The sequence below is a fragment of the Camelina sativa genome, chromosome 11 (assembly GCF_030686135.1).
Source record: "Camelina sativa cultivar CO46 ecotype springtype chromosome 11, ASM3068613v1".
NCBI classification, from domain to species: Eukaryota; Viridiplantae; Streptophyta; class Magnoliopsida; order Brassicales; family Brassicaceae; genus Camelina; species Camelina sativa.
In genome coordinates this window covers 31309004-31324062 of record NC_141890.1, presented here as the reverse complement: position 1 = coordinate 31324062, position 15059 = coordinate 31309004, and the positions used below count along the sequence as shown (strand labels likewise).

The window sequence follows — 15059 nt, the reverse complement described above, 5'->3', positions numbered from 1 at the left end:
AAACATGTCCAAACTAAACCAAAAACATTGATTGACATATAATAACAACAACGACACACACATAAATAAACAAAATATATACAAAATTAGAATAAGGGAAAACAACAAAGTATAGCCAAATTAATACAAAAATGCATATAAAATCAACAACCTATAAATTATAACAATAAATAAAGAACTGAAACCCATAATTTAAAAAACAACCCCGCGGGTCTCCTTCTTAGTGAATTAAATGACTAATTTTTTAGACACATTTACAAAAATGGAAAGTTAATATGAGGTCATTTGCAAAAATACCATTTTTCTATATTTTTTTTTTAAAAGTACAATTTCTCATTGTCTATTTTGAATAATGCTATAATATCTTTTTTCTATATACAAAGTAACTAAAATCTAAACCCTAGATTTCAAATACTAAACTCTACCCTTCAAAACTATACTCTAAATGTAAAATTGAGAACCTAAACCTTTAAAAAAATAAAGTTAATATATTGTAATTGTGTAAAAGAGAGCAAAAATATAAATGACAGAAAAAGTATTTTAGAAAAAGGATATCTACAAAAGCGTATTTCTAATACTTGTAAATAATATTACTGTGTTTGGCTTATTAAGGCAAAAATAATATTTTTCTATATTTTATTTTGTACAAGTATTGTTTAAACGAAAATTATTTGGTTTTCTTTGTTAAAATTTTTCTCAAATTGTTTTTTTTTTCCAACAGCGAAATTGTGCAAACACCTCATAATAAATGAAGTAGTAAAACATTCAGAGAGATGATAAGAGATTAAAGCCATCAATCCATCATAAGATTCGTGTTTTTCATTCTTTGTATTTTCTTCCCATGCATAATGTCCAACATGTACAATTGTTCTCCTTAATTTCTCATCGAGGTTAGTCACATTTATTTTTCTTTCATTGCATTTGCCACACTAAATAAAAAAATCAGTCACAACATAATTTCTGGTTTTAAAACAGAACTAGAACTAGGGTTAACAATTCATGGTTATTACCTATGAACTCACCCACCGAAGAACTCAAAACTTTGGGATCGGTCCCCATGGTTAGACCTCCTTGATGAGTATGTAGATTTTTTCAAACTGTTAGGTAGTGTTTTTTTCAATAGATAGCTGGTATCATGAACAAAATATTATTTGGGATTGTTTGTTGAAATGTGATTAATCTTTGAAAGATAACTAGTAATAGTATCATAAAAAATATATTCTGGATTATTTGTTGAAGTGTGATTAACCTTTGAAAAAATAATTTATTCTGATGATGACAATTATGGATAATAGAACTATAGAAGATCTCATATAACATTATGATGATATCTCCTAGAAAGTCTCCTATATTTATTTATGTTTATGTTTCTTGTTTTTTGAACAAACGTTTATCTTTATGTCTATTGCTCATATATTACATTATATCTAGCAATTTGTCTCTTAATATTTTATGGTGCTCCGAGGTAAAATAAGTATAAATCAATAAGATATGACTATATGAGTATAGAAAATAATGAGAGCCCTCCATTCCACATGGCAATTGAGAGAGACCTCCAACTCACATATACGATAGTCAGTTAGCCTAAGAAAACATTCACATCTAAGAATTAATTAGACCATGAACAAGGATTATCATATTCAACATCCTTCACCTCAACTTTTAACAATCTAAATTATTTTCTCTTTCTTCCACATAACCATTCAACACTTCGTTCAGTTTTAACTTCTCCGATAGTTTTGTTTAATAAAATTCTACACCTTACTTTATTATTTTATATTTTTATATTCTTATTTTCTTATGTTTTATAATTACATATTTAATAATAATTGTCGATGAAAACTAAATTTAAGTAAATTAGAGCTAAATAATTTTTTATATTTTCTATAATATTTATAATTAAAATTAATTTCTTTTTGCAAGTAAAAAAAATAAGTTTAAACATGCAAAAATAATTGATCAAGGATAATAAAAAATTATAATTAAAAATGATGTTTTTTTTCTATGTCCAAATGAAGCAAGACTTGTCTCTATTTATAGAATTTTAAAAATTATGAATTTTGATATTTTTTTTATTTTATAGAAAAATAGATTAATATAAAATAATTGAGATCAAATAATTAGGATATGATACAAATTAATAAAACTATCATCATCCAATCAGAATAAAGCAAGTTTTTTTTTAAAGAAAAAATAGAGTTACTTTCAGACTCCGCCTAGCGTTTTTTTGAACATTGCTTTCAGTAAATACATTTGAAAGAAAAAAACCTTTCATGACCCAAAGTGACATCATTTACGTTGGAAATACAAAAATTTATTTTTCCAACGTATTGTAAACAAAGATTTCAAAATACTAACCATCTAAATCTTATCTATAGAGTCAAATACATTTAAATTAATTTCTCAAATTTAGATACATTTTTTTAGGTTTGAAAATAGTTGGTATAATAATAAAATGGAAAGAATTACTGTAGTTTTTGTAGAAATATTACTGAAATTTTTTCTCAAAACAAAATTGATAATATCCATGATGATGATTGATGACCATTTTAATAATAAAGCCTTTCCACATTGTATTATTATTCGTTCAAATAAAATAAATTAAAATAACTGTTTAGAAGAAGAAAATAATATCAGTGGAACGGCTGAGATATCCAGGCAGAGGCGGTCAAAAGCGAGAGATCCTTCCAACCGAGACGGAGTGTTCCATTCTCTTCGACCAAAGTATATCCATTCCACGGCAACATACCCAACAACAAACCCGCTTGCGTGGCCGGGTTACCCCGAAGCGAAACGGGTCTAAACCCGACCCGATCAAACTCCTCTCTCCACTTCACTCTCTTCCTTCTTTTTCTTCCTCCTCCTCCGTGCGCCACAATGTTTCTTATCTCCGTCGCCAACACAATCTGCTCCACCGCGAACCTCTCTCCACTCTCCTCACCCAATCCATCTCCAAGCGCGTCGAACAACGCGCTGTAATAATGCAACGCCTCCACGAATCTCCCTAAAAAGCTTCCTCCGTCGTCGTAGCTCAATTCTTGCTCCACCACCGTGATCAGATTCGGTTTCAGCCTCCGTAGAATCTCCACCGTCTCGAGCTCGTTTCCGGTGACGTCGTATAACCGGTGCTGCATCCAGTGAACCACCACAGCTTCGCCTTGTCTCGTCCCGAGTTGACTCGGTTCGATTAGGTTTCCAATCTTGCCTTCGATTGGATGAAACTCAAACGGGAGGTTTAACGACGATGCGAAATCGGCAAGTCTCCGGCCGGTTGAAGCGAGTAGATCGGAGGAGGAGCCAAATCCGGTGATCCGAATCGATCGGAGTTTTCGTGGACGCGAAGCGAGGATGTGAAACAGAGCCGGCCATTGAAGACCTTGCATCACGTCGAGGTCGATGATATGAACGGAGTCTTCGCCGTCAAGGGCCTGAAAGATCGCTTGATTCGCCGTGAAATGTGAGAATTTGATCAGAGGACTGACGGAGTTGAACGTCTGCAAGGCGGAAAAGATCTTCTGAGACTGAGCAACGGAGAGAGGTTTCTCGGAGAGTGGAGAACACGCGCGGGAGAGGTAAGAGCTGATCACGCGCGTTTGTAGAGCTTGCGCGAAGTAAGCGACGACTCGCTCGGGAGAGGAGCCGAAGGGAGAACATATCTCGGAGATTTCGGATAAGAGGATCGAAGCTTCGCGGAGATGATCCGTGGCGACGTATTCAGCGCATTGTAAGAGTAAGCTAAGGAGTTTGATAGCGGCGGCACCGTCGTTTTCGAGTGTTTTGGAAGAAGGGAAATCTCGGTTGATACGTTTTGTAGTCATGGAGGAGGAGTGTTGAGAAATGAATCATTGAAGAGAGAAGAAGAAGATAGAAGAAAAGTGGAGATTCGAAAAGAGAAAAAGGTTTGAGAGAGTTTCAAAGAGAGGAGACAAGATAGTATTTTGGAATGTATCAGTTTCTTTCGTAACGTTTTCACTGTTATAATCGAGTGCTCTTTGTGAACATAAAACACAGCTTGATTACTACTCTTTTTGTCTTTTTTTATTTACTTAAAACCATTTATTTTATTTTTTTTGAAAAATTGTGAAGATTTCAAAAACCAGACCAAATCGAAAACCAAACCGAAAAGCGAACCAGACCAAATCCAAAACCAAGCCGAAAAGCGAACCAGACCAAATTCCTCAATTTGCTGGGATCGATCGAGTTTTATAACGAGGCCCAAGGGCCCATTTATAACTTTGTTCGAAACAAGTCCTTTTTTACTGTCTTAGATTGAGTTTTAAGTCCAAACAATTTTATTATACAGGGTTTGAGGAAACATCTTCTGGAGTAGCTTGAACTGACTTTTCTTGACGAACACGATACGCATAGAGATATCCGTGCCACTTCTCCCCCTGTAAGTCGAAGTTGTCAGCATCAGTTCCTCTTTTTTCATCTGAGATTTGATCTTCATTAATATCTGCTGCTTTTTGTAACTTGGCTATTAAAACACATGTCAAAGTTGCATAATTCCTTCTCTCAACCATGTCCATATATGCATTCTTAATAACACTTATGTCTTTGATCACTTTCTTCACCCTCTTTATGTTTCCATCACCAAGAGATGTATTTGTTCTTTACAACATCATACTTGGTTCTCTTGTAGAAAATCAAGTTTCAGAGATCCTATGTGAACCGTCAAGAAGAAAGATGAATGAAGGAAGCTATGGGAGCTCTAGTGAGGAGAATCAAGGGAATCGTCGACAGCGTTCACCGCAATGCTTGGTCTTGGACCTGACACGTCTTTTTTAAATCCATACAGCGACCTGTTGATGATGCAGGATTGGTCTTTGAGTCACTTTGAACATGAACTGCAGAGACTTGAAATAAAATGAGTTAGTAGTTGGTCCTCTGTTCTATAACTCCCATATTTGGCAAAATGCTACTACTAGACCACCACTCTTTGGTTCACTTTTCCAAGTGTTTCCTCTTAATTCACTGAGCTTCTCACAATCACACATTGGTCCTTCTTTTTGTTAACAACACGATTTTAGTTTTCTAAATATGGAAATTCAATTCTAAAGGTTGGCAAACATACAAAAAATGTTAGAAAATCAAACTAAATAGTGAAACTGATCATATAGTTACGACAGTATTACATATCTTCATAAGAATTTACAAAGATATAGGACGTTTTCTACAACTTTTAGCTGTAATCCTATTTGGGAGCTCTTTAAAGCAAAACAGTTCCTGACAGAAATATATATGAGTTTTTTTTTACCTTAACTAGACTGACTCTTCGGATATTACTTGCAACAAAAAGGAAAAAAAAACTCCATCCTATATCAATTTCACCTTAAAATACTTTAACCAAGATAAAAAAAAGAAAGTCTTTACACTAAATTTATTTTTATAAAAATAAAGAAAAATACATAGAAGGGGACATCTCTAGAGTATATATGATTATTTTTGTGACTTTTGTCAGAGATTTTGGTTTGCAAATTTTCGATTTTTTTTAAAAAGAGACTCATAAATTTGAAAAAATATATATATTATAGAGCACTTGACATTGGTTTAGTTTCGTTTTAGAGATCGTGTTCCTGATATCGAAATACGCAAGCATCTAGACAAAACGTTACGCTTTAGCTATTTAGAAAATTTGTATTTTTGTCGACCACGAATTTAAAATACAAGAATTGAAAATATCTTTATTGTATGTGTTGTGGCCTTGTGGGTGAATGAGAGAGAGAGAGAGATGGGAGGCATGTGAATGTCACATGAAGTGAATGAGGACGGTGAAGACATAATTATTCTCTCTCTCTCTCTCTCTAATGACATGTTCATCAAATCCAACCTAATCATCTTCTAATAATTCACCTCTCTTGTTTTTATTTTTTATTTTTCATTTTTCATTCATCTACCTATATTGGGTCCTTTCCCACCTAATCTTTTGACTTTCTCAATAGACACTTTGACTTAATTTTCTTCATAATGATATATAGGATCCGATCGATCATTATAGTATACTTTTAAGGTTTTAGTCAGTAATCATTCAAAATTTAATCAAGCAAAATTCAAGGAACAAAAAATTATTTGACTCTTTCTTTGTCTAAACCTAGATTGTCTAACGTACATCTCATTTCAAGAGCTAGAAAATTGACGATCTACAGATAAAAATATTTGACTTTGTTTTGGTTTTTTAATACGCAAATAATACATGTGAAAGCATTATTAGCTTCAAAGATGAACTATAAAAAAAAAGAAGTGGAAATAAGTCATCAGAATTTTATCATTATGACTTTAATATGTTTGTTCTTTTCGACTTTTCTATCTTTTTCGAATTGCCTTTTTATTTAGCTTTTGTGTGTTTTTTTTTTTTTCTTTTTTTACATTTCCACAATCTTTTCCTAATAATAATATCTTCCTCCTCCTTCTTTTCATCATTGCTTTCTTGTCTCCTCTCCTCTTTCACTTTTATGTGTTTATAAATTAAGCTCATATCTCTCTCTGATCTCTCTCTCTCTCTCTGTTTAAAGCTAGGGTTTTCTTATGGAGTCCATGTTAATCACTGAAGCTTTTTCTTTTGAGGGGAATGTTGTCTGGCACGAGGCCCTTAACTCAGATCTACTACACTTGATTATATATTTATAAGTACTCTCTTCTTTATTTAATTAGTCTACACGTATATGTATGAATGATCTAACGGTTAATGACGTCGGACCAGGCTTCATTCCCCTCAATTACATCGCTTTGATCCTTCCTTCTTCGAGTACATACGCTCGCAATCTGATCGATCAGGTTAGTTTCATTCATATATCCTTTCTATTAGTGGTGATTGGTTAAGCTTGGTTCATCTTCCTTTCTCTAAATTAAATCTCGATATCAACTTCAATTTCTATGGATGATTTCATTAAAAATTTGTGGGTTGTGTTTACTTTGTATGGTTTTGCTAGCTAGGACGTTTTGGGGTATATAATAATTAATTAACTACATGTTGAGGTTGCTAGTTGATTTCTTGGTATATATATCAGATTCTTACTTGTGTATTCTGCTCAAATTACAAACAAACTAGTGTTACAACATACTTTTTCAAGATCGATTTATATATTAAAACTTATTGTTCAGATTTGAATATTTAGTTTGTTTGTAAAACTACATCTTATTCAGTATTTGTCGTTTTAAAAAAATATAATTAATTTGTCGTTGTTTCTGGTTTCATTCATCCAATGGTGTTTACTTATCTATTCTAATAAGAACCTGGATTATTATGTATGTGGAATGAATTAGAAAAGAAGAAGCAGAAGAAGGGCTAGTGGCAGTGGGATGATAAGAGAAGTAGATGCTTTGCTTTAAGTGATGCTTACAAAAAATGACTTTTAATACAATGAGTGAATTCTCATCTTAATTATTGCATTTTTTTACTTTATTTTTTTTGGAAACGTATGATTCACAAAGGTGAAACTACAGAATCAATCCTATTTCACTCACTCATATAAAGTTTCGAATGTTTGGTGTCTCCACCGCAAAAAACGAAAAAAAAAAAGGGTATATGATTGTTCTAAATATAACTTTGTAAAAATCGTTTTGATCTTTCTAACTTTTGGGTGAAACTATACCATTCATGCATGCTTTTTTTTGCTAAAACTATACCATTCATGTTATTGTCGTTATCTCTCTCTCATTTTCTTTTCTTTTTTTTTTTGTTTTTTGCCTATAACTTTTTTCCTATGTGTATATGCGCCTTATAAGATGCGACGAGTGTCACTCTCATGCAAGTGAATACAATGGGATAATGTGGAATCATATTCGATCTTAAAAAGAAATATATATGCTTAAGTTTTAATTTATAACTATTTCCAAAGGAACGTCATTTACCTAGCAATGGCATATCTCTCCATTTTTGTTTTATTTTCTACAGTTTATAGTATGACTTAATTTGTTTTTTGTAGTCCCAAAGTTTTTGAGGAAAATTACTGACGTACTATGTCGTTCCAGATAGCTGTCCCAATCTATTTTATACTACTTTTTTCGAAACCGTTGAAAGAACAGTAATGCTTGTAAATGTGGTAAAAATAATAATTGAACGTGGTCCGGCTGCTGAAGACAAAACAAAGAAGAACACAAAAGTTTGGTGAACCACAACCACTCTTAATTTGTCAGATACTATAATACAAGATTGTTGATGCGCAACCACTTTCACTTGACTTAAAACAAGTAAGTTAATTAGTGTAGTTGTGTTAAGAATTATCCAACATCCTAAAGAACCTAAAAAAAAAAGGAAAGAACAATCTGCATTTTTAAAAATGTCCTTGCAAATCAATTTTGACTCGGTATAATTTTTTTTTTCTTCTTCTGAGCACATGACATGATCCAAACCATGTTGTCAACGATCCATTTATATGAAATCATAAGCATTTTGATACCGTCTATGTCTCATCTAAATAGATGGAATGTCATTGTGACATTTTCACTAGAGACATTAAGAATATTATGGAACAAAAATTCGACAATGCGATTCGTCTGATAAAAAACCACCCCAACGATCATAACTACTGGTAACTATGATCATTGGATAGCTAACCTGGAATTGGCATAACACCATCATGAGACGAATTTATATTAAAAACTATTTACAAAACTTGTAAATGCTGTACTCATTATAAAACATCCTTAAGAAATACAAAACAGATATACATATACATTTGTAAGGACACGAAAATCTACCTACTTACACGCTTACGTTTCTCCTAACTAATGTTAAGGCATATTGGAATAAGATATTTTGCAAGATTATCATTATCTTTATGTAATAGTTGCTTTAGGTATCTTCTCGAAGATTTAATGCGACGACGTCAATGCAAGGTTGCTTAGGACACCGATACTGTAGAACCCTCTAAGTGAACGCTCAAATCAAAAGATTTTTGTTTTGGCCCAGGACTCCAAGTAGTAAGATATTTTCTTAATCCCCCTTTTTGTTGAAACTGAGAACATATTTATAGTTTTGGAACCAAATTGACCTACTACGTAATGATTTCTCAACTGAGCCATATAGCTGTGTGCGATCAGCACGACTAGCAAATCTAGGACACGATACGGGGACATGTATTGATCTTGACAGATTCTATATAGGTGAATGTTGTATAATTGATGTTGTCTGGTATGATGCTGTTACGAAAGCTAAAGCCAGTCAAGAAGCTTCACACAAATTTCGATACTCACATATTACAACCAAAATTCACCGATACTTACTGAATAAATAAAACGTTCCCCAACACTTATTTTTATCGTTAAAAAAAACAATTATTTTTATCAATAATGATGAACTATGCATAATTTTTATATCATTTTAGAAATTTTGTTTTTGATCAACGTGTATTCTGACAGCACATATAAGTTAATTTAAAAGAGAGAAGGTATTTTTTGGTGAATGCATTCAATAGGCTCTCATAGTCGACTATAGACACAGATCGAGACGAGTTGGGGATTAAACTAAGCCCACGTCTTATATATATTTCACCATCATAGAATATGGTTATGGTCGGTCCATTTCATTGAATCCCTCTCTCTTGTCTCTAAAAATCCTTTAATTTTTTTTTTCTTTTCTTTTTATAATTCGTATGTTGTGAATTCTGTATTAATTATCTTTTGAATCCATAGATATGAGATGATTATCACAACTATAAAATTAAAGTACATCTAGCTAGCTAGTGACCAATGATTCTTATAAGATCGAAACTACATTTAACTACTTGATTTGTTATCGAACATTATAATTATGATATTGTAAGTCCCTATTTGACATGTTGCACTCAAATATCATCAAGAAATCAAAACAAGTTAGAATATTCATGTTGTTCTCTTAATTTGTTGAAAAATAGACTACTTGAACACACACAACCACTCTTAATATTTTTTCCGATTAACGAAAGAAAAACAATATTTTTTATTGAGTATATAACCAAAAAAAAAATTATTATAATATGAATATCAAATAAAATATATATTTATCAGGAAGAAAAGGTTATATATATTAAAATCTTGAAAAAGTTACATCTACATGCCAAAAAAAAAACAGTTTAATAACAAACATTACTTAGCTTGAATGTTGAATCTGACTGCAATATTTATATACAAAACCAATTTGAATAAAACCAATTTGACCCTTAATCACCGAATTCTTTTGTTTCTAACACCGAACAAGCATTAAAGTATTCGATTACAATCACATAAACATAATGTATAACAAGAAGTGGCTCTACAAGATGCAACACATACTCTAATTTTCATTTATAAAAAGAAAAATAAAATTAGAGTCTTCACATTTTTTCTTTGTAAATAAAAAACAAAATCTTCATTGAATAGAAAAGATGTATATCTAACTTTATAGATAAGAAAATATATACTTTACTTAGTAGAGAAAAAAAAGAGTCTCATGATATATAACTATATTCACTTAAGTTGAGTGGGATCTTTGCCAAATGAGCTCAAGCTCTCGAGCAAAGTCTTTTTGTCGGCCGACGACAATGGTGATGTGGTCTTTGTCAGGTATGACGTGGACAGTGGCACGTGGCAATTTGCTCTTGACACTGTAGCTACACTCCACAGGAATGAGCTCGTCCTTGCCACCGTGGAATATGGCGATGTCACAGTCAACGTGGTCACGGACATGGTCCAGATACGAGTCGAGCTTGGCTCCTGACCCGAAGATGATGTTGTGTAATGTGTGAAATGACCCATTATGTGTGTGACATAAGAACCCCTCTATCAAATACGTTCGCATCCTGCAAACACATGATATTTAATTTCGTTATTCAAACTATTTTTCGCACCTTCTATCAAACGTTCAAATTAATCATATTTCACATATATTGCTACGGTGCAATTTTTTTTTTTTTTTTGGTAAAAGGTTAAATTTTATACCATTTTCTGATTTTTTCTGTACAAAATAAAACTAAAATACGCATACAATACGGTGCAAATTTCATTTTGATAGATACATTAAGTGACCCTAAATTCAAGATGCTTTGTTCTTGTATCTCACTTTATATGACATATAAACAGTAAAAAGTTATATATATATTTATTAGTATGATATAAAACGCCAAAATGAATTAAATGCATGGGGTCAAATAATGGAGGAGACACGGTCGATATAAGTCGCTTTCTATACGTTTCAAGACAACTTTTTCTATAACATAAAGCTATTATAGATTGCATTCTCAATCTCGCCTATTTTAATTCTAAATATAGTATCACATAAATTATGTTAAAACTACTAAAGTTGACAAATCAAAGATTATATAAAAGAAAAAGTTGTGTAAGTTCATCACATATAACAATTCCGACGCGTCAGTTCCAAGGTATCGAAGAAGATGAGTGGTTGGTTCATTTAAACGCCTAACCGTATGTACGGTGGGTTGATTTGGCTTATACTACTTTTCAAAATATCGCCGAAAGTAAATTATCTATTATAATTAGATTGAAACGTAATTAATTAAGGCCAAGTTTGTTATTCCTATTTTCTTAGGTTTCATGTATGACAAACATTTGTATGGTATATATATGTACCTGTTTAAAGTGAGAAGGCGGGTGACAAATTCAATCAAGTGATGATTTTTGATAAGGACGAGGCCAATGGTGCGGCCTAGGTGCTCGTACCAGCTAAGCACTGATGCACCAAACTGCATCGGTGGCCAAACTTCCTTTCGAGCCACTTCCCTCATTATGTATTGGGCCGGTTGGACTCCCTTTGGCACCTTGTAATATGGCTGCCATATTATCACTTCAATTATTTACCTCTTAAGTCCAAAACATTCATAATCAAAATAAGTCAACTAAAACAAAATAAGTTGTTCATAATAACGGGTGGATCCGCCCTTGTTCATAACTAAAACAAAACATAGTACTTAAGAAAACATAACGTCCAGGAAAAAACAAAATTATACCAAACTTATTCATTTTTGGTTTGGCTAATATACTTTTTAACATGAATTCCAAACACACGTACCAAAACCCATGTATAATATTATTTTAAAAGGGTAAAAATAAACCAAGATTTCAAATTAAGGATTTATTATTATCACGTATAATTGTTGACTTACAGGAGCCAAAAGAGTAAGGGATTTGATAGCTCCTGGATGTTTAACGGCGAGTGCAAGAGCTAAAATGCAGCCTAGGGAGTGAGCGACGATGTGGAACGTTTTAAGTTTGAACTGAGAGATCACCGATTTCTCAATCATCTCTAAATGTTCTCTTAGTGTATATAACGAGTCATTTGGCTTAGGACTTCTTCCATAGCCCAAAAGATCGACTGCGATGAACCTATACTTTGATTTGGCCGAATCAGAAAAGTTTGGGAAGAGAGTCTCCGTCCAAAATGCGGATGATGATACGAAACCATGTATAAACATAACGTTGTCTCGGACCTTCTTTTTATCTGCACATACAGTATATCATTTATTTATGTTACCTTAATATATCAAAATAAGTCAACTATTGTGGAACGGGTGGCGACTAGAAAAATATAGTATATTAAATTTTGATAATTCTACGTAACACAAAAAAAAATGTTGGAAGTGGATAAATTAATTTACATGCACAGAAATAAATGCTGGAAGTGGATAAAATTAATTTACCTTTGGGTTGTTGAACTTTGACAAACAGAGAATCTTTGTTGGAAGAAGTGAGCCAAGAAGTGCAGAAACTGCAATGACAATCCGACCATCTTGGAGCTGTCGAAGATTTCTCAACCACCGTAGAATTAAAAGTCATTAATCTCTTTTTACTTTTACTAATCTTCTTCTTCTTAGACTCATCGTGATCACAAGATTCCACCACATTGCCTCTCATGATCAAACCCCTATAATTAAAACATTTCACGGACCTCACGAGCTTAGAGAGCCTCGTTAGGAGTGAAGGACCACGTGAGTAGAGCGTGTCCGAGATCTCATCGAAATGGATCTTATTTCTTGTCAATGACACAACCTTTGAGTACTCTCCTCGTTCCGACACTATGATTTTCTCGGTCTTGGCTTTAGCCTCTGGTGGAGAATAGCAGTAGCAAGGTTTCCTCTCTGACTCCAAGAAGTAATCCAAAGTCTTGTACGTAAAACAAAGCAAGAAATCGGCAATGTCGAGGAGGGAGAAGACAAAGAAGCCCACAGTGCGGTTGAGCCACCGTGCAAAGCCCATGATGATGTTGTGGTGGTGAATGTTGAAGAAGGGGTTTGATTTGAACCTTGGAAATGTGTTAGTGAGAGTGTTATATAAGTTTATGATGATGATGATGATGATGAGAGAGAGGGTAATTTATAGCAGATGACAGATATATGAATTTATTGTTTCATTTAAAATAATTTGCTGTCCAAAGTGATGAAATTGGGTGGAGGTTGAACCTTTTTTTTTTTTTGCAAACACTAAATTAAATATTTAATTTAATTATACTTTGTCATAATATATTTATAATTTGGAATGTACTATATTAATTTATGGTTTGAGAGACTTTTGAGGTAAAAGTACCAACAAGAAACTATGCCTCATCACCTATATATATGCTAAAGTGTTTTGAATGAGAGAAAAAAAGAAAAAAAAAAAGTCTTACATTTTGGTTTAAGAATCATGTGGAATTTTGTGTTTCATCATCTTGCGTTTACTTTTGGAGATTGTTGTAGATTGGCTGATCTGAAGTAAACAAACATGTAAGAAAAATATGATCGTAGTCAATGTCATTGAAGATCACTTATGAGGTGTCTTCCTATGGACCTCCAAGGCTCCACATACTTCTTCTAAAGCTTGAGTACCAGGATGACTAGAGATAATTAATTACAACATTTGTTTTAAGGGTTCGAAGGTTGAATGTAAAGAATAAGGACAATGACTACTTTCGTATCACTTAAAATTAGAACACAGGTCTAGTGCTTGAGGACCAGGATGAACTGAGACATATAATTACAACATCAGTTTATGGGTTCGAAGGTTGAATCTAAAGAGAATTAGGACAATGACTACTTTAATTTGTACCCATCTTGGGAGATGCCTTACATTTTCTATTAAGCTTTACTTTTTTCCACACCTTGTCCTAATTAAGAGCTTTTAGATGAAATTGACATGGAATGACAGTATTCACCATATTGGATTTGATATCTGTATGTCACGATTTGATTAGTCTTTACATAAATAAAAAATAATTTTCAACAACATATATATATATATATATATATATATATTGGTAAAGATTTTCAACAATATATTTTAACATTCCCTTAAATGTTTTATGTTTTTGATAACTTAATGAAATATGGCAAATCCAATAAATGTAGTAATTTTAATAAATATATAATTAGTCCATTTTAGTAAATAATATCTTAAAGATTATATATAGAATCGATTTTTCTTTTAAAAAAGCATTCAAATGCCTCCCTTAATTTTTGTTATTTTACATAAAGATATTTTACAAAGAAAAAATTATTAGCGGCATTTTGAAGGTACATGAAGTTTATATGTCTGAGTTTTGTTTGAATGTATTGTATTTAGTTGAAACTAATCCACATACAAATAATAATATGTCAGATATATTGAACAATATTTATAATATATATATATATATATAAATATAAATGATTTAGTGTTGTTTGAGAAGAAGAAACTATGAAGCGTGTTCGATGAGGCACATGTACCATTAATTAAGCTCTTTGCTATCACCCTCTTTGACTAGTACTCTAGTAGTATTACTATTAACCAGTAGTACACTCCATCTGAAAGACAGTCTACCTTTGATTGTTGTCCTAAATTATAATCATCAATAATAATAATAAAATTTCTTAATATTGATTACGTACAATTTTGTAAGAAAAAAAAACGACTGTTTTTTGAAATCTATAATCATCATGTAAATTTCAAAACAGTCAAGTATATATAGATGCACACAAGAGTGGAGTCAATTTTTGTGTTACTAGCTCGACCGAACAAGTAACAGTGAATACGTAGAACCATGTGCTATCTTTTGAACAAGTCATGCTGTAACAGACGTAAGCAAAAGGAATGGTTCAAAAGTGTTAATGTACTGATCAACTATATTTAACCAA

General features: G+C 32.4%; 2 protein-coding genes and 1 long non-coding RNA gene across 4 annotated transcripts; 1 reads left to right on the top strand and 2 right to left on the bottom strand.

The window, feature by feature from the left end:
* Positions 1-2474: 2474 nt before the first annotated feature.
* On the bottom strand, positions 2475-4072 carry LOC104724563 (scarecrow-like protein 23). Its single transcript, XM_010443070.3, has one exon. It carries the CDS (start codon positions 3816-3818, stop codon positions 2634-2636), a length of 1185 nt encoding a protein of 394 aa, XP_010441372.1. The 5' UTR covers positions 3819-4072; the 3' UTR covers positions 2475-2633.
* A 1654-nt stretch (positions 4073-5726) lies between these two features.
* LOC104724562 (uncharacterized) lies at positions 5727-7620 on the top strand. 2 transcript variants are annotated; one of them, XR_015571743.1, is made up of 3 exons: positions 5727-6627; positions 6701-6774; positions 7264-7620. It is a non-coding gene; the product is annotated as an uncharacterized LOC104724562 (long non-coding RNA). The 2 variants fall into 2 exon arrangements; XR_015571742.1 differs by lacking the exon at positions 5727-6627 and having other exon boundaries at positions 6644-6774.
* A 2534-nt stretch (positions 7621-10154) lies between these two features.
* On the bottom strand, positions 10155-13348 carry LOC104724561 (putative lysophospholipase BODYGUARD 2). The gene is made up of 4 exons (XM_087473744.1): positions 12612-13348; positions 12078-12412; positions 11545-11744; positions 10155-10757 (listed from the first exon to the last, which is right to left on the bottom strand). Exons 1-4 carry the CDS (start codon positions 13165-13167, stop codon positions 10430-10432), a joined length of 1419 nt encoding a protein of 472 aa, XP_087329870.1. The 5' UTR covers positions 13168-13348; the 3' UTR covers positions 10155-10429.
* Positions 13349-15059: the final 1711 nt, after the last annotated feature.

Coding starts and splice junctions, on each gene's coding strand:
- LOC104724563 (XM_010443070.3), bottom strand. CDS start 3,818: ATGACTACAAAACGTATCAACCGAGATTTCCCTTCTTCCAAAACACTC.
- LOC104724561 (XM_087473744.1), bottom strand. CDS start 13,167: ATGGGCTTTGCACGGTGGCTCAACCGCACTGTGGGCTTCTTTGTCTTC. Junction 12,413..12,611: donor CAAAGTTCAACAACCCAAAG/GTAAATTAATTT, acceptor CTGTATGTGCAG/ATAAAAAGAAGGTCCGAGAC. Junction 10,758..11,544: donor CGCCTTCTCACTTTAAACAG/GTACATATATAT, acceptor ATGTGTTTGCAG/GATGCGAACGTATTTGATAG.